Below are 22,990 nucleotides of genomic sequence, written 5' to 3' on the forward strand. Positions count from 1 at the left end.
GCTGCCTCGCTGGACGTCGAAGAACTTTCCAATACTCTCAAAAGGCAAGAAGTGAACATGGAATTCGACACTTGTAGGCATGCACCTAGGATGGAGCTATTTATTCCATGCTCGGCTAGCTTCTATCGTCTCTGTGTAAAAGTTATCGCGTGAATAACATAAGGCTCTCGGCATCTTGGCTCATATGAGTTAAAATTTGGAATGTATTTGTTCCAGTGTTCATTCATTTGCATATATACATTACATTACTGCATATATACATTTCGGTACTGCATTTTTCATATATACATTGCTGGACAAACAAATTTCCTAACCCCGTTCCTTCTTGTTTAATAGTCTACACCCTCTCCAACGGCATGCTTCAAATATACCGGTTTCGTGCTAATTCAGCAGGTGACGAGCATTTATTTTCAATTGTTATGAGCGCCTCTGCGTCCTGATCTTTTGGCTATCATGCGAAAAAAGTATTTCTTAGTTTGCATTTCGTTCATGCATGATTGTTCTTTTTTTCTGCTCAGAGATTGCCTCAGTGGCCTGTCGTTTAATCTCGGCTTAATTCCATCATGCTTTGTGGTATTATCTACGTGCTATTCGGCAGTCATTTAAACATGGTATGGCTATAATCCACTTCTTTCAGAACCCACGAAGCGAATCCTGGAACTGCTGGAGCGTAAACGTTGTGTTGGAAGTAGACGGGGTGCCAAAGGAATTCAACTTGACTGAGTCCGGAACAACAGCCAATGATTTTTACAGCATTCGGGTGGAGCCGTACACCAAAGTTAACATACGGCTGCGACTGAGGACCCCTGACAACAAGTACAGTGCCTGGACCAAGAACATGACTGTGGTATCAGCTGAGGACGGTGAGAGTCAGTTTAATTAAAAGACTGGGTAGCCTTTGAAGTTCTTAAATTAGGAATAAATAATTGTCTGGCTTTTGCAATAATTTCTGTATTCTATCCGGAGAGTGTAAGACGACATTACGAGGCGGGTAAAGTGGGGGGGGGGGGGCGAGGGAAGGAGAATACTGAAATAGAACAGTATACCACTATCGGAAAACTAGAGCAATAATTTTAACCAGAATAGTACAGAGAAGAAATATGAGTGTTACAATTACACTAAAATCCAACCCTCATCGAGAAAAAGGTTAGCAAAGAACGACATTTTTATACTTATCGTCGTTTGTTAGGGAGGCAACTATTTATGCGATAGATTACACGAAAGATCACTTAATTGTCTTCTTTCTCAGGAGTAAAAACAAATTGATTGCTGCGATATACACCGCACTAAAACAAATAACATTCCCCTATTAATTTCTCCCTTTCAATGATTGTTTACTTTTTCATGCATAGACCCAAAGGAGCCGCCCATCTCTTTACCTCGATACGTATAACAGATGTGTGATAAGTGAATATTAGGGACATGAGCCAAATGTGTTATTTGACGAAAATGTGCGAAAGAAACTATTACAGGGTTGCAGAATTATTTTAAAATTTAGTAAATAACAAAAGGCGCCAGGTGTATATATGTAGATGTATATAAAGGAAGCAAACAGTTACCGAATACAAGGAGCATAACATGTGCTTTCTGGCAGGGTAATGAATCGGGTAATTATCTTATAGCTTAAACAGGACAGATATATATATATATATATATATATATATATATATATATATATATATATATATAATAACCAAAAATTGAAGAAACAACAGGATTTAATTCACGACGTTTCGGCTGGAGGACCAGCCTTTTTCGAGTGTAGTACAGCGTTTGAAACACGCCGTTTTCATAGAGAGTGCGCGAGGTACAAAGTTTACAAGTTTACAGCAAAGCACGAGTTCAAAACACTAGGGGGGAGGGAAGAGGCCAGGAAGAACATTTCTTTTTTTTTAACAAAGGAAGAGAGAGAATCGGTGACAATCTAAGAAGGCGTCTCCTAAGCTGAATGCAGGTGTTCCCAAGGGGCCGAAAATTTTATTATTTTTTTATTAACAAAAGAATAATAAGATTAAGATAATAAAAATATAAAAATATAAAAAGGAGGAGATTCTTTCCCACCACCTCAGGCTGCCTTGAAAAGGCCCTCGAGGTGTCGCTCCTCTCAGCATTTTGGTGACAAGCGTGAAGGGCTCGACCACTGTACAAGGAGGAAGCTACATTCCAGAGAAACTGGTAGGGGGGCGGTGAGGGGAGTAAAGAGGAATGAAAACTAGCCCTTTAATAAAGAAAAAAAGACGAACAAAGAGAAGGAAAGCAGTGAAAAAGGAAAGAAGAGCCATTGTACAAGGCTTGGTAATATGCATTCAGAGAAGGGTGGTGGTAACACAAGAGAATACAAAATAGGACAAAAAAGGGGGGGATTCTTTTCCACCACCTCAGGGCTGCTTTGGAAAGGGGTGAAGGGCGCATTTTGGAGACAAGCGTGAAGGGCTTGACCCCTGTACATGCAGAAGGCAACATTCCAGGGGAACTGGTAGGGGGGAAGGGAGGGGGTAAAGAGGAATGCCAACGAGGCCTCTAAAAAAAGATAAAAAAAGAAACAAAAACACAACGAAAAAAGAATAATAAAAAGAAAGAAAATTAGGGGAAAAAGGAAAGAAGAGCCATTATATATATTTATATATATATTTATATATATATATATATATATATATATATATATATATATATATATATATATATATATATATATATATATATATTAGCAGAAGAGGTAAGGGAAATGAGGGGCTCGTTTGACAAATACATGAAAGAAGCCAAATGTCACCGAAACCAAGGTGCATTGGGGAATGTTTTTTTTATAAGTAATAGTGCGGATTAGTGGGAGAAAAATACTTCAATTAAGCTTGATTTTTAAAGAAAACTACTTATAAGCATCAGAAAAAATAACCATGCCGCCAGTGCGATCCGAACCAACGACCTACGAATATCGCGCCCGGTGCTCTTATCAACTGAGCTATGGCGACGGCTGTCCAATCTGCTGCTCTCGTGGGTATTTATGTTTATTGCCTGTTTTTTCTGCTGCTTTATAAGTAGTTTTCTTTAAAAATCAAAGCTATATTGAAGTATTTTTCTCCCACTAATCCGCACTATTACTTATAAAAAAAAAACATTCCCCAATGCACCTTGGTTTCGGTGACTGTTGGCTTCCTTCAAGTATTTGTCAAACGAGCCCCTCATTTCCCTTAACTTGTCTGCTAATAGCTTAACGAGGGTCTCGGTTCTGGCAGTCTTGATGCCACAGGTAGCATAAGAGGGCTCTAGCACAGTGTCCGCCCTCGCCGTTAGATGACGTTCCACGTCACACTCGCGGTAATACAGGACGTGCTACGTCCGCCGCTATGGACGAGGGCGGCGCTGGTGAACACTCTCAACGTTCGCTTACAGGCAATAAACATAAATACCCACGAGAGCAGCAGATTGGACAGCCGTCGCCGTAGCTCAGTTGGTAAGAGCACCGGACGCGATATTCGGAGGTCGTGGGTTGGGATCCCACCGGCGGAGTGGTTGTTTTTCTGCTGCTTTATAAGCAGTTTTCTTTAAAAATCAAAGCTTAACTGAAGTATTTTTCTCCCACTAATCCGCATTATTCCTTATAAAAGAAAAAAACACATTCCCCAATGCACCTTGTTTTCGGTGACTGTTGGCTGCCTTCATATATATATATATATATATATATATATATATATATATATATATATATATATATATATATATATATATATATATTAGCAGACAGGGTAAAGGAAATGAGGCGCTCGTTTCTGACAAGCATATGAATGGAGCAAACAGTCACCGAAACCAAGGTGCATAGTGGTAGTAAGTAATTGGTTTTTGGGGAAAGGAAATGGCGCAGTATCTGTCTCATATATTTTTGGACACCTGAACCGCGCTGTAAGGGAAGGGATAAGGGAGGGGGTGAAAGGAGAATGAAAGGAGAAAAGAAGGAAGTTGTGCCGTAGTGGAGGGCTTCGGAATAATTTCGACCACCTGGGGATCTTTAACGTGCACTGACAGCGCACAGCACACGGGCGCCTTAACGTTTTTTCTCCATAAAAACGCAGCCGCCGCGGTTGGGTTCCAACCCGGGAACTCCGGATCAGTAGTCGAGCGCCCTAACCACGGAGCCATCGCGGCGGGTATATAGGGAAAATCTGTAATTTTTTTTATGTGCTGTGCCTATCAGTGGGATAATACTTAGATTTATCTATCGATTGGAGAAAATTACTTATAAGGCAGCAGGAAAAACAACCATGTCGCCGATGGGATGCGAACCCACGACCTCCGAATATCGCATTCGGTGCTCTACCAACTGAGCTACGGCCACGGCTGTCTAATCTGCTGCTGTCATGGGTATTTATGTTTATTGGGTGCAGGTGAACCTTGGGAGTGTTCAACAGCACCACCCATATATATATATATATATATTGGTAGAGCACCGGACGTGATATTCGGAGGTCGTGGGATCGGATCCCACCGGCGGCATGGTTGTTTTATATTCTGCGTTATAAGTAATTTTCTTTAAGGGATAGAATAATCTAAGTATTATTATGCCACCGATAAGCACAACACATAAAAAAATATTAAACATTCCCCTATGCAGCCTGGTTTCGGTGAATGTTGGCTCCCTTCATGAGTTTTTCAAACGAGCCCCTCATTTCTTCTACCTTATATATATATATATATATATATATATATATATATATATATATATATATATATATATATATATATATATATATATATATATATATATATATATATATATATATATATATATATATATATATATATATATATATACTGGCACATTGCTAGTGGTGTTCTTTAAAGAGTTTTGATCAGAAAGCAGAAGAAAGAACTTTCTCACACATTTGCACTGCGAATGTGTTCCTGTCATTGACGTTGCGCTGAGTCGGCGCTTTGTGTGTGTCTTTGTGCCTCTTCTTGTGCTTCGTCGGCATCACGCAGTTTTTTTGGCAATCGCCGCTTTGAGGACCGCGACTTAGTCAAGCTTATATTAGGACCCCTTTTTCTGCTGTGCGTACTCAATTTACGCTGTAGATATATTTAGCGATAATCTTTGGAATTTTTTTTTATTTTATCACTTCGCACTGCAAACCTAAAGCTGTCAGTCATGTTTTTTTTATTTTTATAAACGATCCGAAAATACCGTCCTGTCCAGCTAACCTGGGAACAAGAAAAGATGAATGCGAATATCGAACTGTTAGAACACAGAATCGAATGATCTCCCTTTCGACTCGGCTAAACTGATCAAACAGTGCACGATCTAATTTATTAGAAGCGAACCAAAAATGTTCGGACGTTTTGAATCATTTTCGAATAACTGGCACGAAGTATAATCAGAAATTGACCAGGCTTTGTTCTCGTTAAGTGTGGTCACGTGTAGCAACTGGTGGCTCCTGTTTCCCTTTCCCCGCCTGGAAATACTGAAGACATTTCAGTGCCTGAGATAGCTTTATGTTGAGCGTTTCCTGCAACAGGGCCAGTCGTGTGAGCTGTCACTCAATGAAGACAAGCAGAAATGAATGGATGGCATGATAACAAAAACAAAAGATTGACGGTGGGTTTTCAGAGGGAGCCCTGACGACCATCTATACTTTTCATGGTGCTGTTTGGCCTAGAGCCGTCGTGAGGTCGTGCCATGGTATTCACGGATCAGGGTGCACAGTATGTTCAGCCTGCTGCAATGTTTAATTAACGGACCGGTTTCAAACAGGGAAAATATTTTGGAAATCAACCCACATGGTATAAACAATGGCCCCCTTTATGTTGACGATACCTACTTGCTGAGACACAAAGTAACAAAACCTGCTGTTCTCAACATTTTCTTTTTAACATAAAATTACCTGAAAAGCAACTGTATTAAGGACCTCAAATACGGCTTTACAGATGTCAAATTTCCTGTATATATGCAGATTTGTCCAATAAATATGTTATGCACCAGCATGAACATGGCGTACACGGGGTAATTTATAAATAACGGCGAAAGTAAACAAACCGGATTTATTGTATTACGTGAACACTTTTGCAATTGTGTAAGGTTCCATGCGATTATTCCTTTTTTTTGTTGTGTAGCTCCTACCGAACCAGCTTACGTGGTACTCAAGAAGAACGGTTCGACGGACGTGGAGTTCGCCTGGGGCCGACCGGAATTCGCCAACGGTGTCATTCGCCACTACCGCGTTTTGTACAAACCCCTGAGACTACGGGTGCCTGATTGCGCTCTACGAAGCCAGCAAGAGACAGAGGTCATCGTTCGACCGACGCAGACCAGCGCCAACCTGATTGGCCTGCATCCCTACATAACCTACCGCGTCTCTGTCGCTGCCGTGACAGTCAGACCAGGGAAGGCTGTAGAGGTGGCTTTCGACACACTTGAAGCAGGTGAGAGCTCAACTAGCACGATATCCGATGTCGATCTATTATCAAACGTCGCCGGATTCTCTCTTCACAGTGACGATGATGGAGGCAAAACTTCCCTATGAATTCTTAATATATCACTCAAACTGGAAACGCCGACGTGGTTGGACATGGCATGACAACTCAGAAAACAACATCAACTTATTTTTCCACTTCCCGCCTTTATCGTGGCGGGAACTGACGCCTGGGGCCACGTGTGCACTTTGTGATTGGCTGAAGTCCAGCGGCAGCTGGCGTAGCATCCATTTCGCCACAGAAAAAGTCACAATTGCTGAAATAAAATGCAATCGGCTTGTCTGTGGTTTTATTCCCGATCTACTTTTTTTGTTTCTTTTTTATTTGGTGCAGTTCTCCGCTCGGATTTCTGACTGTGGTTGCATTACAAGCTTATGGTTGTTGAAATGTTTAGGAGATTCCCCGAACGTGGACTAAATTTGTAATAGGTAATTTGTAATAATCAATTCTCTCTCGCCCTACCATAAGCTTGCCGTCCCAGTTAGCTAATATGGCGGAGCGACTGCTCTGTTGAAGCGATGGTTGGGGTTTCTAACCCCTGGAGCAGGAATAATTTTTCCTTAACTGCGAAGTTTCTGAGAAAGCTGCATAGCTCTCCTCTGTAGCCGTTTGGCGTCGTTCGGGTGGATACGAATGAGTAATTACTCACTTATTGCAAACTTATTGTGCAAGTAATAAATAACCTTGTTAGAGCTCCAACCAACTCATTAAGTACTGCACTAAACGGGTCGATAGGTTTAAGTTAGGCGGAAGTGGCTGAAAGTGTCGTTACACTTTGTAAGAATGTGTTAAATGTCAGTTAATTTCATTTGCCAAAAAGCCCTCTGATTTGAACTGAACGTTATCTTCAGAGGCCATGCTAACAAACAGCTCGTATTTACTAATGGAGTTCACTCGCAATGATCATGGAGATTAAGAGGAAAACATTAGCCTCTTGCGCCGTGACACTTTGAAAGGTAATATTCGAAAGGTGGGCATTTACACTTAAAGTCATGTCTGCTGAAATTCCGGACATATCCTATGCAGTAACGCATTTAATTCAGTGACGTGCAGACCGGTTTAACAATAACTAGCAGAAGTGACAACTGCGTCTATCTACAGATATAAGCGATTCTGCGATGTGTTCACTGAGGGCGATCTTCTTCTTACTATTTAACTTATTCTTCGTCTTGGTCCTTAGCATGACCAGATAAAAAATTCTGCAGAAATGCTACAGGCGATTTTTACAACCATAATTGTTTTGAAGTTTGCGCTACTGAGTACGCGCTTCGGATGTCGGATGGACGGATTTTGCAGCTTCCCCTTTCAAAAAGGGTGATGGCATTTGCCATCATGCTCGGCTTTTTTCATTATATTTCTTTAACGATGTTTTAAATCGGCTTATAAATTCGCCATTTTCTTGAAATAAATTTTGAACCCTAATTTTCTAGCCTTATGTGATATCTGTGTTTTCGAGTCATCGGTGTTCAATCAGTCTTTGCTAATTTCCACCGCTAACTCGTTCACAGGGCCATTGTTATCTCTAAGCTGTTGGGCATCAGGATCTGGTTGGTGCTAATTAACGTCCCAAGTTGACTCAGGCTGTCAGGGATGTCACACGAGATGGGCTCCGGTAATTTCGACCACCTGGGGTTCTGTAGCGTTCACTGACATCGCACAGTACACGGGCCTCTAACATTTCGTCTCCATCGAAATGCGACCGCAGCGACCGGGTTCAAACCCACGTCTTTCGGTTCAGCAGCTCAGTACCATAACCGCTGAGCCACCGCGGCGGCTAGGGCATCAGGGAGAGTTACTATGTTTGCACTAACATCAGGATGGATACCATCATATTCTAGTATAAGATGCTGAATTGTCACTACAGATTTTCCACAGATTGCACATGTGTTATCTAATTTGTTAAATTTGTTTTTGTAGGTACGCGCTCTAAAACACCAAAACCGGAGCGCCCCGCAGCGGACGCCGAGAGAAACAGGCATGAACACTGATGGTCTCCGAGATCACCCGCTGCAGGAGATCTTGGAGGCCATGGTATACTGGACGACACCCATGTGCAAGCGCGCTGGGGAAATTATTAGGGGAAGGAAGGAGAGCGTCCAATTGAACAGGCCAAACTGCAGTGATCGGGAATATTGTTCCGTGGCACCCCATGCTTTTAAAAGAAGTGACATAAAAAGCGTCATGTTTTATGACAAAGATAAACCTTCTATACGTCCGAAGCGGGATTCAAGCACACGCGATCGCGCTGCCAGTAGGCAGTTAGCCACATGGCAAACCGGGAATTGCAAACGTGAACCACGTGCTTGTGCTCGGCGGTAATTTTGCTCTAAATGTCTCTGTCAAACCTACCTTGAAACCACCGATCAGATCTCTTCCGCGTGTGCGTCGACTTCCTAAATTTCTATGGTCATTTTCATAAAAGGTCGACACAACTTCAAATCCCTATCTTTATCTTTTTTTTTTCATGCAGTTACCTTGTGTTCCAAAAGTATTCGAAATATTCGCCTTACGGAACACCAAGAAAAATTACCATTTGCATAGGCCTACTTAAATACAAACCAAGAATAAAAGCCGGAGCTAAAAAATATTAGTAGTAGGTTGCGCTGTCAAGTGTAGCTTTCTTGGATGTGATTTTCGTTGTGAGGAAACTGACAATGTTGTAAGATAGTAGTATTAACACTCTGACCGCAATGGTGCAACGTTGCGATGGGCAGCAAATTATTGCTTTCAAAGTTTGAAGGAATAGTTAAGCCTGCCACTGAAATCAATGGGGCGCGTTTTTGGGAATAAATAGCAGGAACACGCAATCCCCCCAAGGACGGATATGAAATATATGAATAATTATGTGCGATCTTTTATGTTCGAGAAATTGTGGGTTTATATATGAATCTTCCCTTTATAAAATGTGATTGTTTAGAATTTCTGGGCGATGCTCACACGACATAAAATACTAACTTCTCACATACATATGATAGACCGGTGCTTAGCGCGCATATGATTTCATGGATATTTACGCGGGAGCTCCTGTTAATAAACGGCAGCCATCGTGGCTTATTACCTCGTCGATGCCTCCCCTTAAGTAAAGTGATGTAGTCTGTAGAGTTGGGTAAGCGACGAAATCTGCTTTATTTTCTTCCCTTGAGTGCGATTAATAAATTCTTTAAAATTTCCTTTTATGTTCCCTTCCAAGCATCATGAAGTAGGGTGAATCTGAGTGAAAAATTTTCGACTGATCGGTACGAGAAAAAAAGTAACGACTACACCGATGCAGGCTTTTTTCAGTCAAAATTTAATTTTTTTATTCCTCTACTTTTTTTTATTGAGAACTAGGGGGATTTAGCAAATTTATAGCCTTAAACGTTATGCGAAAACTCTTTTTAAAGTCAATCCTGAGTACATTTACTCATTCCACACCTCTCTTATTGTCTGCATTACGAGAATTCATTCGTGAAATTCGTAACTATATTCAGCTGACGCTATACCGCGATATTCTTAGAGAAACAGACATTACCAATGATTTGTTAAAAATATTAAATTACAGTGAGCCTAAGCTGATAAAGCGCGTAAATTAGCTTTGGCGGCAATATTGCCTTCATGTTATTGGAACATTTCATTATCGCTCCTTCAGCTTAGCGACTAGCCAGCACTTTAAATGGTTCCTGACAAGTCAAAATGTTGCCTACCCTTCTCACATTGTCATATACCCGTTTAACTTCTCCTGGGAAAATGTTCTAATCTTTTTCTAAGCGCCTGTCAATTGCCATGAGTGGCTCCTCCCTCTATTTTCACGCATATTTCTTTACATAACGTAACATCAACTAGGTTAACAGCCCGCACAAATGCTCATTTTCATCATATAGAACGCATAAATACTTCCCTAATGCTTAATAATAATAATAATAATAATAATAATAATAATAATAATAATAATAATAATAATAATAATAATAATAATAATAATAATAATAATAATAATAACAATAATAATAATAATAATAATAAAAATAATAATATAATAATAAAAATAATAATAATAATAAATTTTTTATTTCCTCATCCCAATACAAGTGCGACCCTGCCAAAGCCTTAGAAGGCTTGAGTGGCAGCGCCCGACAGCAGACGGCACAAAACTCATGCATTGAGCACACAGACAAAAAACAAAGAAAAAAGGGTGGGGGGTGAGAAAACTAAAATGAATTCGAAAAGCGCGGACGCAAAATTGCACACAAGCGGAGAGAAAACAAACAAAGAAAACGACAAAAAAATGCAAAATCATAGTATCAGAACAGAATGCTGGAGTTAAGAATGTAATTTGTCAAGGCAAACTTTCACTATTTTTTTGGAGTTAGCAGGAAACATTTCGTTAGGTAACCGGTTGAGAACAGAAGGAACATAATGTTTTCGCAGACGCTGGCCGTACCGGGTTCGCAATCTAGGCATGTGAAAACAATCACGAGTTCGCAGATCTTTGACCGGAATATATGGTGTACAAAAATAGCTTGTCCAAATATGCTTAAAAACTACTGATTCAGGAAAAACGTGAGAGAAGTCAGGCATGTATAATAGTTCAAGAACGCTACTACCTTCATTTCACGCCTTACCATAAAAACTGATTTAAGGATAGATTTCAGAATGCTGTTGACCATCTTTCGCCAAAAGGCGGAACAGAAATAAAAGCAGCAAATACCATAACGTAACACACTGTAGGCTTAGGCGTATACAATTTGCTTGCGTACAAACATAGGGCAAAGGGTCTTAATAGAGTGCATCAAACAAGCAATTTTCCGAAGCTGAGAACAGACGAAAGACAAATGGGTATTCCAAGACATGTTGGAATGAAAGAATACACCTAAGTATTTGACCGTTGACACAGGTATAATTAAAGGGCATTTGCTTAAGGCACAATTTGGTCTATGCAAACGAAGAGACACATCATGAAGAATTCTCTTTAAATAATTGTGAATAAATAATAATTGAGTTTTTTTTTTATTGTTAACATTAAGATTTAGCTGAACCATTCCATAACCAGCTCGCGGTCGTATTGGATGAGAGATAATGCTGTCTTAAAGCCATTATGTCCCGCTCGCACCCTCGCTCGCAATTCCATACCGACGGGACCTTTCCTGCCATCTTTACTTTTGAGATAACAGCCAAACACAAGAGTCGTAGTTATGACATCAAAAAATAGGCCGATGCTGAGGCAGCGATCGAATATGTAACGTTAACGCACCTAACACAGTTCGCCTGTTCGAATCCCTGCCGCTAGCTAGACTCTATCTTAACTAGCAAGTTAATGCTTCCCGAAACACAAAATCGTATGCCTCCCCTCGACCACTCTGCGGCAAACGGTTGAGTCGCAATGTTCATATGATATATATATATATATATATATATATATATATATATATATATATATATATATATATATATATATATATATATATATATATATATATATATATATATATATATATATATATATAGTATAGAAAGATAAACGTATTTGGATGCTAGAGGCAAAAATGCAAAGTTGAAAACGCTTCATTTAGCCAAAGATTTATTTTGAGTCGACGTTTCGGACAGAGCCTGTCCTTTCTCAAGACTGCGGTTACAGGGGTCTTCTTCCTCTTCTTAAGGAGTTGGCACTGGCACACATGGAAGACACACGAACAAAAGAAACAAACGGAGGCAGAATACTAGAAAAGATACAGATAGAAAGAGAAAAAGGGAGACAAAAAAAGAGTAAAAAACGCGCTGTCCCCCGCCGCCCACCCCGCAGCCGCGGGGAGCCACCCGAGACGAGGGGAAAAAAAAAAGGAAAACACGGAGCGGGAGGGGATAAAGGCCACCCCTCAAGGCAGCTGAGCGGCGGCGTGTAAGGTGCACAGGATCAGGCGGTGGCGGGATCGCCCTACACACAAAATTTAGAGACGCGTGCACTCGCGTGCCCCGACCATAAACAGTAAATAAATAAACAGAATAAAATGCAGACAGGGCCAGAGCTTCCGTCATCTGGAACCACTTCAGCAGCCAGAGCCAAGGTCGAATCAGTGGTGCCGTGAGCTTAACTAAACACACGTGCACTACGTATGAAAACACCCAGAAACACAATAGTAAAACATCCGAGCTCGTGCCAGTGTCGTGTGGCGGCTAAATGACAATGGCGGGAGCATTTAAGCGAGTAAGGTGTACAGAAACAGACGGTGGCGGAATTGTCCAACATATATAAATTGGAAATGCGTGCACTCGCGTGCCCTGGCCAGAAAGAGTAAACAAATAAACAGAATAAAATGCAGACAGGACAGAAGACTTCCGTCATCTGGAACCATTTCGGCAGCCCGAGTCAAGGCAGAATCGGCGACGCCGTGAGCTTAACTACACACGTGCACTGTGCCTGAAAACACCCACAAAAGAAAAAAAAGTGGAAAAACATCCGAATTCGGGCAAGTGTCGTGTGGGAGGTAAATGTAAATGGCGTGAGCACTTAGGCAAGGGTCCTTCAATTGCACCCCGTCAGCAAGGTAATCGAGGTGGGAAGATAGGGGCGGGATGGGGTGGGGGATGAAGAAGTTTGTGTGAGCTTGAAAAAGATGTCGCTGTCAAGAAACGACCGAGGTATGTCAAGCTGGCTTTCGTAATGTTGGCAACGGCCTTGCAAGGGGCGGATGGAGGACAATACACCTGGACTCTCATTAATGCCGTGAGGAATTGTTCCAAATTTGTAAATGAAGTACGACTCGCGTTGTTCTCTTTCCCGGGTGTGGTGGAACCCACCCTGTAGGACTGTTAACTTAATTGCATCAAATGGGTGGTTTCGCTCATTAATGTGTTTTGACAAGGGAAGGTTGGGTAGGGGTAAGATATGCGCGCGGTGGTTATTAAAGCGAATTCGTAGATGGTTGACAGTCTGTCCAATGTACTGCATACTGCACACACTGCATTCTAGGAGGTATATTACATTGCAGGAATCACAATCAAAGTTGCCATTAATTTCCCATTTGAAGCCTGAAGCTGTGCTTACTGCACAGCTTGATGTTTTTATGTGTTTGCAGTCCTGGCGTCTACTTTTTCCACAGGGCCGGCCCCCCAAAACCAGCTGGTTATTTGTTTTATGAGTGTACTAGAATATTTTTAATGTTTTTTGGTCGTCTGTAGACCGCGTGGTTGGAGCAATGAAAATTTTGGTGAGGCGCTCGCTTTGTTCGAGAATGTTGAAATGTTTTTTGAGGATTTTGCTTACGTTAGGCGGGTTACTGGTGAAGGTAAGTACTAGATTTGCCCGGTGATCTGTTTCCTCTTTGTTTACAAGTGTCATTAACACCATCAATGGGTGACCTGCGTGAACAGGAGAAGGCTACTTGGAATCGTATACTACAATCTGCCTCTTTATATTTGCTTGTAGTTACCATTGTCCACTTTGAGAAGGCGTTGGTGGCTCTGAGAATGGAAGAGAGTCATGCTCATCAACAAATTACCCTTACCGCGCCGGAGGCCACAGAGCTTATGTTCTTTGAGGAAAAGAAAGCGACTGAGGTACGCGAGACCGAACGCAAAAAATTCATTCGAGACGGGGTTCCACACCACGCGTGGTCAAATTCAATAACAAGCGAAAAAGAATCAAGAACGGATGCCGCTCCGTTCTTGATTTTTATATTAACTAATATAAACCCCCTAATATTAACACCCTATTATAATAAACTTCAACAACAAATCCAGTAGAACGACACAAACATCAACACTTCACAAAACACGCGTAGAACTATCTGAAATGACCGCATCTGCAAATAAAAATCCTGCGGTTCCAAACGCCGACCTTGCTCTCCAGCATAATATTATTAATCTATCAACCAGGGCATTAACGACAGAGGAAAGATCCATCCTTTCTCGAGGCCTTACATTCTGCCCTACCACCGGTAAATACAGCGAATTCTCGGTGTTAAAAGATTTGGACAACTTTGCACGAATGAGATGAGGAAAACCAGCGAAAAGGACGCATTCACAAGGAGGAGACGTACACAGGACAACGTACCTGTGTACTTCTCCTCCTTGTGAATGCGTCCTTTTCGCTGGTTTTCCTCATACCATGCACCAACTGGCCCAACAAGCTACGCTTCTTTAATACTTTGCACGAATGTTACGACTCCGGGAATACTTCTTTGATCGGGCGCGGGTTACCGCGGATAGCAGAGAACTCGTCCTTACTAACCACCACTGGACTCCTAATATAGAAAGGGACAAACACTCGGTCATGTACATTAACGCCATACAGAAAGACATTATTTACGCCTACAAGAACCACACTCCAGGGAGGCAGAACTTGCCTAAAAACGAACGGGATGCATTGAAGGCTCTGAGCAGAAGGACAGATATAATCATAAAGCCAGCGGATAAGAGGAGGTATAGTTGTCATGAACAGGGAAAAATACATTTAAGAAGGCTTGAGACAACTCTCTAACATTAGTTTCTATCAACGTCTTGAAAAAGACCCAACTCCGCAATACCAATATCTTGTAGCGGAGACCCTGGGTAAACTTGCGAAGAATAGGGACATATCCCTACAGTTATCTAAAGCCCTCACCTCACCACACCCGTCGCCAGGCCGATTCTACATGTTACCGAAAATCCACAAAAAGAATAATCCTGGCCGCCCTATAGTATCCGGCATCGGCACGATTACAGAACCAATTTCCAGTTACATTGACACACTAATTAGACATATTCAAACAACACACGCATTATACATACGCGACACAAACCATTTCCTTCGCGCAATAGCAGGTCTCAAACTCCCGGAGGGAGCCTTCCTGGCAACACAAGATGTAGTCTCTCTCTACACAAACATTCTTCATTCCGATGGCATTAAATCTCTGATCGAAGCGTATGAAGAAAACAGAAAGGAGGAATCCCCTACCCCACGTGTTTTAGAAATACTTGCAAAAATCGTACTCGAGTATAACAACTTCGAATTTAGCAATGAACACTATTTGCAAATTAATGGCACATCCATGGGTACAATAATGGCACCCATCTACGCCAATATATTCATGCATAGTATTGAATCCAAATTTCTGAAAGATTTCCCCATTAAGCCCACCCTATACAAACGCTACTTGGATGACATCTTTTTAATATGGACTGACACAGAGCAAGAACTCATACGTTTTATTGAAAACTTCAACCTCGTCCACCGCAACATATCTTTCACTTACACGTACTCCAACACCAGAATAAACTTTCTAGATGTTGACATTTCCGTAAACGAAGGCTCACTTACCACTGGTGTATACAGAAAACCGACGGACCGCCAACAATGAGTACACTTCCAAAGCTGCCATCCTCGTCACTCTAAAACAAGCATCCCATACTCTCAGGCACATCAATTTAAAAGAATATGTTCCCAAGTCGAGGACTTCGTAAAAAATTCCAAACGCATGCGAGAAGTCCTCATTAAGCAACGATACCCCCCCGCCATTGTCGACGATAACATTGAAGAGGCATCTCAACTCAACCGAGAGCAAATACTGGAGGGACGTCGCTACAACGAGGAAACAGATCACCGGGCAAATCTAGTGCTTACCTTCACCAGTAACCCGCCTAACGTAAACAAAATCCTCAAAAGACATTTCAACATTCTCGAACAAAGCGAGCGCCTCACCAAAATTTTCACTGCTCCCCCTCACGCGGTCTACAGACGACCAAAAAACATTTAAAATATTCTAGTACACTCAAAAACAAATAACCAGCCGGTTTTGGGGGGCCGGCCCTGTGGAAAAAGTAGACGCCAGGACTGCAAACACATAAAAACATCAAGCTGTGCAGTAAGCACAGCTTCAGGCTTCAAATGGGAAATTAATGGCAACTTTGATTGTGATTCCTGCAATGTAATATACCTCCTAGAATGCAGTTTGTGCAGTATGCAGTACATTGGACAGACTGTCAACCATCTACGAATTCGCTTTAATAACCACCGCGCGCATATCTTACCCCTACCCAACCTTCCCTTGTCAAAACAAATTAATGAGCGAAACCACCCATTTGATGCAATTAAGTTAACAGTCCTACAGGGTGGGTTCCACAACACCCGGGAAAGAGAACAATGCGAGTCGTACTTCATTTACAAATTTGGAACAATACTTCACGGCATTAATGAGAGTCAAGGTGTATTGTCCTCCATCCGCCCCTTGCAAGGCCGTTGCTGACATTACGAAAGCCAGCTTGACATACCTCGGTCGTTTCTTGACAGCGACATCTTTTTCAAGCTCACAAAAATTTCTTCATCCCCCACCCCATCCCGCCCCTATCTTCCCAGTTCGATTACCTTGCCGACGGGGTGCGATTGAAGGACCCTTGCCTAAGTGCTCACACCATTCACATTTACCTCCCACACGACACTTGCCCGAATTCGGATGTTTTTCCACTTTTTTTTCTTTTGTGGGTGTTTTCAGGCACAGTGCACGTGTGTGTAGTTAAGCTCACGGCGTCGACGATTCTGCCTTGACTCGGGCTGCCGAAATGGTTCCAGATGACGGAAGTCTTCTGTCCTGTCTGCATTTTATTCTGTTTATTTGTTTACTCTTTCTGGCCAGGGCACGCGAGTGTACGCATCTCTAACTTTTGTATGTTGGACAATTCCGCCATCTGTTTCTGTACACCTTACTCGCTTAAATGCTCCTGCCATTGTCATTTAGCCGCCACACGACACTGGCACGAGCTCGGATGTTTTACTATTGTGTTTCTGGGTGCTTTGATGCACAGTGCACGTGTGTTTAGTTAAGCTCACAGCGCCACTGATTCGGCCTTAGCTCTGGCTGCCGAAGTGGTTCCAGATGACGGAAGCTCTGGCCCTGTCTGCATTTTATTCTGTTTATTTATTTACTGTTTATGGTCGGGGCACGCGAGTGCACGCGTCTCTAAATTTTGTGTGTAGGGCGATCCCGCCACCGCCTGATCCTGTGCACCTTACACGCCGCCGCTCAGCTGCCTTGAGGGGTGGCCTTTATCCCCTCCCGCTCCGTGTTTTCCTTTTTTTTTTCCCCTCGTCTCGGGTGGCTCCCCGCGGCTGCGGGGTGGGCGGCGGGGGACAGCGCGTTTTTTTCTCTTTTTTTGTCTCCCTTTTTTCCCTTTCTATCTGTATCTTTTCTAGTATTCTTTGCCTCTGTTTGTTTCTTTTCTTCATGTGTCGTACATGTGTGCCAGTGCCAACTCCTTAAGAAGAGGAAGAAGACCCCTGTAACCGCAGTCTTGAGAAAGGACAGGCTCTGTCCGAAACGTCGAATCAAAATAAATCTATGGCTAAATGAAGCGTTTCCAACTTTGCATCTATATATATATATATATATATATATATATATATATATATATATATATATATATATATATATATATATATATATATATATATATATATATATATATATATATATATATAGCTTAATGGGGGTCTCGGTTCTGGCAGTCTTGATGCCATAGGTAGCATAAGAGGTTTCTCGCACAGTTTCCGCCCTCGTCGTTAGATGACGTTCTACGTCACACTTGCGGTATTACAGGACGGGCTACGTCTACCGCTATGGACGAGGGTGGCGCTGGTGAACACTCTCAAGGTTCGCTTACAGGCTAAACATAAATACCCACGAAAGCAGCAGATTGGACAGCCGTCGCCGTAGCTCAGTTGGTAAGAGCACCGGACGCGATATTCGGAGGTCGTGGGTTCGGATCCCACCGGCGGCATGGTTGTTTTTTCTGCTGCTTGATAAGTAATTTTCTTTAAAAACTAATTGATTGGCACTAGATATTACAAAAAAAAAAGAAATATTCCCCTATGCACCTTGGTTTTGGTGACTGTTGGCTTCCTTAATATGTTTGTCAAACGAGCCCTACACTACATTTCCCTTGTCTGCTAATAGCTTAACGGGGGTCTGGGTTCTGGCAGCCTTGATGCCATAGGTAGCATAAGAGGGTTCTCGCACAGTTTCCGCCCTCGCCGTTAGATGACGTTCTACGTCACACATGCGGTATTACAGGACGTGCTACGTCCACCGCTATGGACGAGGGTGGCGCTGGTGAACACTCTCAGGGTTCGCTGACACGCAAAACATAAGCACCCACGAAAGCAGCAGATTGGACAGCCGTCGCCGTAGCTCAGTTGGTAAGAGCACCGGACGCGATATTCGGAGGTCGTGGGTTCGGATCGCACCGGCGGCATGGATGTTTTTTCTGCTGCTTGATAAGTAATTTTCTTTAAAAACTAATTGATTGGCATTAGATATTACATAAAAAAGAAACATTCCCCTATGCACGTTGGTTTCGGTGACTGTTGGCTTCCTTAATATATTTGTCAAACGAGCCCTTCACTTCATTTGCCTTGTCTGCACATATATATATATATATATATATATATATATATATATATATATATATATATATATATATATATATATATATATATATATATATATATATATATATATATACAAACACATACATATAAATGTATTCAGTAGGGGTTCCAATGCGCCAGTTTACTAGCGGAAGTGCAGCATAACGAAAAAACGCGACTGTTCGTTTTAAAGGTTTATTTTGCGCCAACAGTTTCAGGAATAGTATTCCCTTCGTCAGGAGAGGCTTACAATGAAACAGTTTTTTCGATATAAAGTCACCTGAATGAGCGCGGAGGTACAAATTCCGCCCTCATAGCAATGTTGAGAATGAGGGAAAGGGACCGAATAATGGACCGCACAACACCTCTCACGTGGAATAAACAACGAAAAGCGCGCCGAAAAACGGGGAGGTGGAAATTGTAGGCGAGTAGAGAAAAGAACAAATTTGAAGAGCGATAGAAAAGGGAAAGGAGCATTAAGCGCTGCTCTCGGCGCACCGGAAGGCCGATTCGCCCCCCCCCCCCCTAACCCATGTTTGCATGTAAAAAGAGCCGCCGTGGTGGTGGTGGTCGAATTTCAATGGAGGCGAAATTCTAGAGGCCCTTGTACTTTGTGATGTCAGTCCCAGGGGGTCGAAATTTCCAGAGCCCTCCTCTACGACGTCCCTCATAGCCTGAGCCGCTTTGGGACGTTAAACTCCCATACACGTACGCATATATAAACATACATGTGCCTGTTTTATGTCAATAAAATTTGATTAATCGATTAATTGAACATTCTTACATTCGTAAAGACGTAGAATTGTGGGGTACATAAGTTGCGGGCTCGAATCCCTGCCACGATCTAGGTTTCAACTTGATCAGTAAGTTTACGCTGCACGAAACGCTGAACTATATGACAGCATCCCGGACATTGGGCAGCAATCGGTTGGCGCAGCAATTTTACATGGATGTCGGGGCTAAGTGGCCCGACTTTGACGCCTGTCAGACAGGGATGTATGTACTGGATTGACATTGTTTAGTTTAGATTTGTTGCGCTTGGGCATCGCGCTGTCGTCTTTTAATATTTTATTCTATTATGCAACTACTTCGGTTATCATCGCGACTCGTTGCTATGGAGGCCACCATCTCTTATTCTATCCATGTAATCAGCATAACTCGGAGGTGCGAAATGCGACCAGTAGAGTTAACGCTCTAAAATATGGCGCCTTTGCTTCGTACAGTCTTGTTCTTTCATACTTAGGGGTAGAATTTTCCATGCACGAGGTTTCTTGTGGACTAATGGATCTTGGGCGCTTTTAGTGCTCCAGGCATATGCATTTCTAACTTCGCGCAAGGAAGCGATTACAGCGATTTTCTTTTTAAGTTTGTTTTAGCAGTTTGTCATGCGTAAGGTTGTGTTACGCAGAATTTCGCGCATTTGTTATTCAGAATAATAAACATTCGGCTATTTTCGTCAAATATTTTGATCAAGATGCCAATTCTTTTTGGCAGGACAGAATTGACCGGAAAGAAAGTATTCTAAAATGCAACTCTGTGATATTCACTTTGCAGGCCATTAACAAAAAGCTGCAAGAAAAAAAATCTGCACATCATCCTTATATAATTGTTTTTTTTTCAATGCAAACGTTTCCTTTTCTTGATTAGGTTACTGTCGAGCAGTGTGCCTTGATTGCTGAATATAGAAATGCGGACTGTCCCTTGCAGTGCCTGACGGAGCACCGATGGGGTTGCATCGTAGTCGTTCCTATGGCAATTCTACTACCATCACGTGGTCTGGGGTGCCTTGCCAAAGTGCTAATGGACCAATGAATGCCTACTATGTCGAGCTGGAGAGCGACGACCCCTGGGAAACAGAGCTGCGCCGCACGACCGTGAAAGAACTGGTGGTGAAGTACGAGGACTTGGTGCCTTACACCAGTTATCAGGCTAAAGTGTTCGCCGAAAACAGCGCAGGACGTTCTCCCAAGTTTGCCACCTTGAACTTCAGGACAGACCCAGCCCGTAAGCCACTTCTTTTACTTGGTGTTCGGTTCCTTGAAGCCATACTCAACAATTCTGGACGAAAGTATTTTTAAGCGAGGAACTGCTTATGAACGGACTTTTTTTTCATATAATGTAAGATTTTGCGATAACAATCATTATATGTGCAGATCCCCCGACGAGAGTCTTACATTTTTTTCTATTAACGTTATTGCTATCTTAAAAGCAGTTCCCCTTTTGGGGTTCTATGGTAGTCTTAATTGTTCGATGCAATCGATGGAAACGTTTTGAAATAAAGATTTTGTTAAATATCAGAGAATGGACAACAGGGGATCAAAAGACGGCGGATGGGAAGGCGGCAAAAGTCACTGTCGCTGCCTTGCAACGCTTTTCGTAAAAAAAGAGAACGACCATCTTTATTGTTCATGAAGCCAAGGTCGAGAGAATTCGGTCAGCAACTGAAACCTTTGGCTTACTAGCGAGCGAAGTATAGCTCTTCTGGTTTAGTTTATGGTGGTCAGTGTCCCAAAGCAACTCAGGCTCTGAGAGACGCCGTAGTAGAGGGCTCCAGAAATTTCCACCACCTGGTGTTCTTTAACATGCGCTAACATCGCACAGTAGACGGCCCTCTTGAATTTCGCCTCCATCGGAATTCGACCACTGGATCTTTTCGGCTACCAGCAGAGTACTATAACCACTGGGACACGGCGGCGCGTATATATAGCCCTTTTAGATGGGTTTTCGAGCCCTGGGTTTGTGTCCGTTGGCTAACAAAGCTGAGAGCTGGCTGCCTATAGGAGTGAAGGCAACTTGCAATGATAACATGAAACCTGATGCAGTGTCATTATTATATTTAGGAAATAGGTTAATCTAGAATCCACCTTCGACCAGCGCGTTTTGAGGACTAATAAGCTTTTTAAGCATAAGTAGAGGCTGAGGATGCCTACCTATTCTTGTCTTGAGCCGCTCAATGTCCTAGGCACAGTAACGATGCATGTTTAGTCTACAGTTCGGGAATCAGAAGTGCGTTTTGCGATACTACTGCAGGCATAGTGCGATTGATGAGAAATTTTGCAATACCCTACCTTTACGTATGCACAAAAAGAATGCGACTGTTTTTTGTCCTGTGCCTTTCTGGCCTAATGCCCGCATTATCGGTGTTCAAAAACTTGTGCTGTATATAACCTTTTTCTTTCACGAAACGCTCCTGAAGATTCTGGCCGCCTACTGTTACAGCCTGTTGGAAATAAATATCCTAACATGTCTTCTGTCCTGACTAGGTGTAAAAAATCTTTTCATTACGCAGTGGCAACAAACCACGAGTTTCAGCGGACTCTGCCAGCCTGTAATGTTTTCACGTTCTCCAAATTCATATCTTAAAGACTCGTATTCACATAGGTCATCGCCGTTTTATTGCACGGTAAAAATAATTACACAATTCAAACGTGAGAACATTAATTCTGAGCGCCCTTTTAAGCACTATAAAAGCCCCAGTGGCTTTTGTACTCTTTTCTTAACTCCAATAGGACCACTTCCGCCAGCTGATTTGAGGGCCGACCAGCAGACGCAAGAGAGTGTCTTTTTGTCCTGGGACGCACCGTACCCTCCATACGGTGTCCTACAGGGCTACCAGCTTCAGTACTGGAAAAGAAGTGACCGGAGCGAAGTTATCAAAACTGAAATCATGCAGGAGACCTGCAGACCTGAAAAAGTCTACACACCAAGACATTGCTACACAGTGACCAACTTGCATCCCAACGTGATTTACCACTTCTCGGTATGACATATTCAATATATATTTTTCCCAATTAGGGAAAAACTGATATGTGTTCATTATGTTTGAGCATTTATGTCTGCGTATCTCGGATCTACCTATGATAGCGCGTTGTCAGCTGAAATAAATCAACGGTGGTTGAGCACTAGATAGCATGTTGATTCGACATTGTATTTTTATATTAGGAGAAAAGCAATTACTACCCGCTCCCTAGTGAAGTGCGGCCTATTCTCTCGCACACTTATTCTTCTCCTAGCTTGTTGCAAGTATGTTGTGTTTATTTTTTTAATGCGAGTTTCAGCAATTCGGTAGAAAAACATGTCTCAGGTCGCCAAGGAGTAAAGAGCATTAGAGTGAAGTTTCAGGTGAAGGGATAGGGAGCTAAATCGTATCGC

The 22,990-nt window shown here is 42.3% G+C and overlaps 1 protein-coding gene across 1 annotated transcript in view; it reads left to right on the plus strand.

Annotated features, from left to right (window-relative positions):
• LOC144109491 (receptor-type tyrosine-protein phosphatase T-like) overlaps positions 1-22,990 on the plus strand; it is a 190,273-nt gene that overhangs the window by 110,580 nt on the left and 56,703 nt on the right. The window contains 4 exon segments of the mRNA XM_077642312.1: positions 638-863; positions 6,103-6,411; positions 20,546-20,842; positions 22,348-22,598. Coding sequence (XP_077498438.1) covers positions 638-863; positions 6,103-6,411; positions 20,546-20,842; positions 22,348-22,598 — 1,083 coding nt within the window.

This window comes from Amblyomma americanum, chromosome 11 (genome assembly GCF_052857255.1).
Source record: "Amblyomma americanum isolate KBUSLIRL-KWMA chromosome 11, ASM5285725v1, whole genome shotgun sequence".
NCBI lineage: Eukaryota > Metazoa > Arthropoda > Arachnida > Ixodida > Ixodidae > Amblyomma > Amblyomma americanum.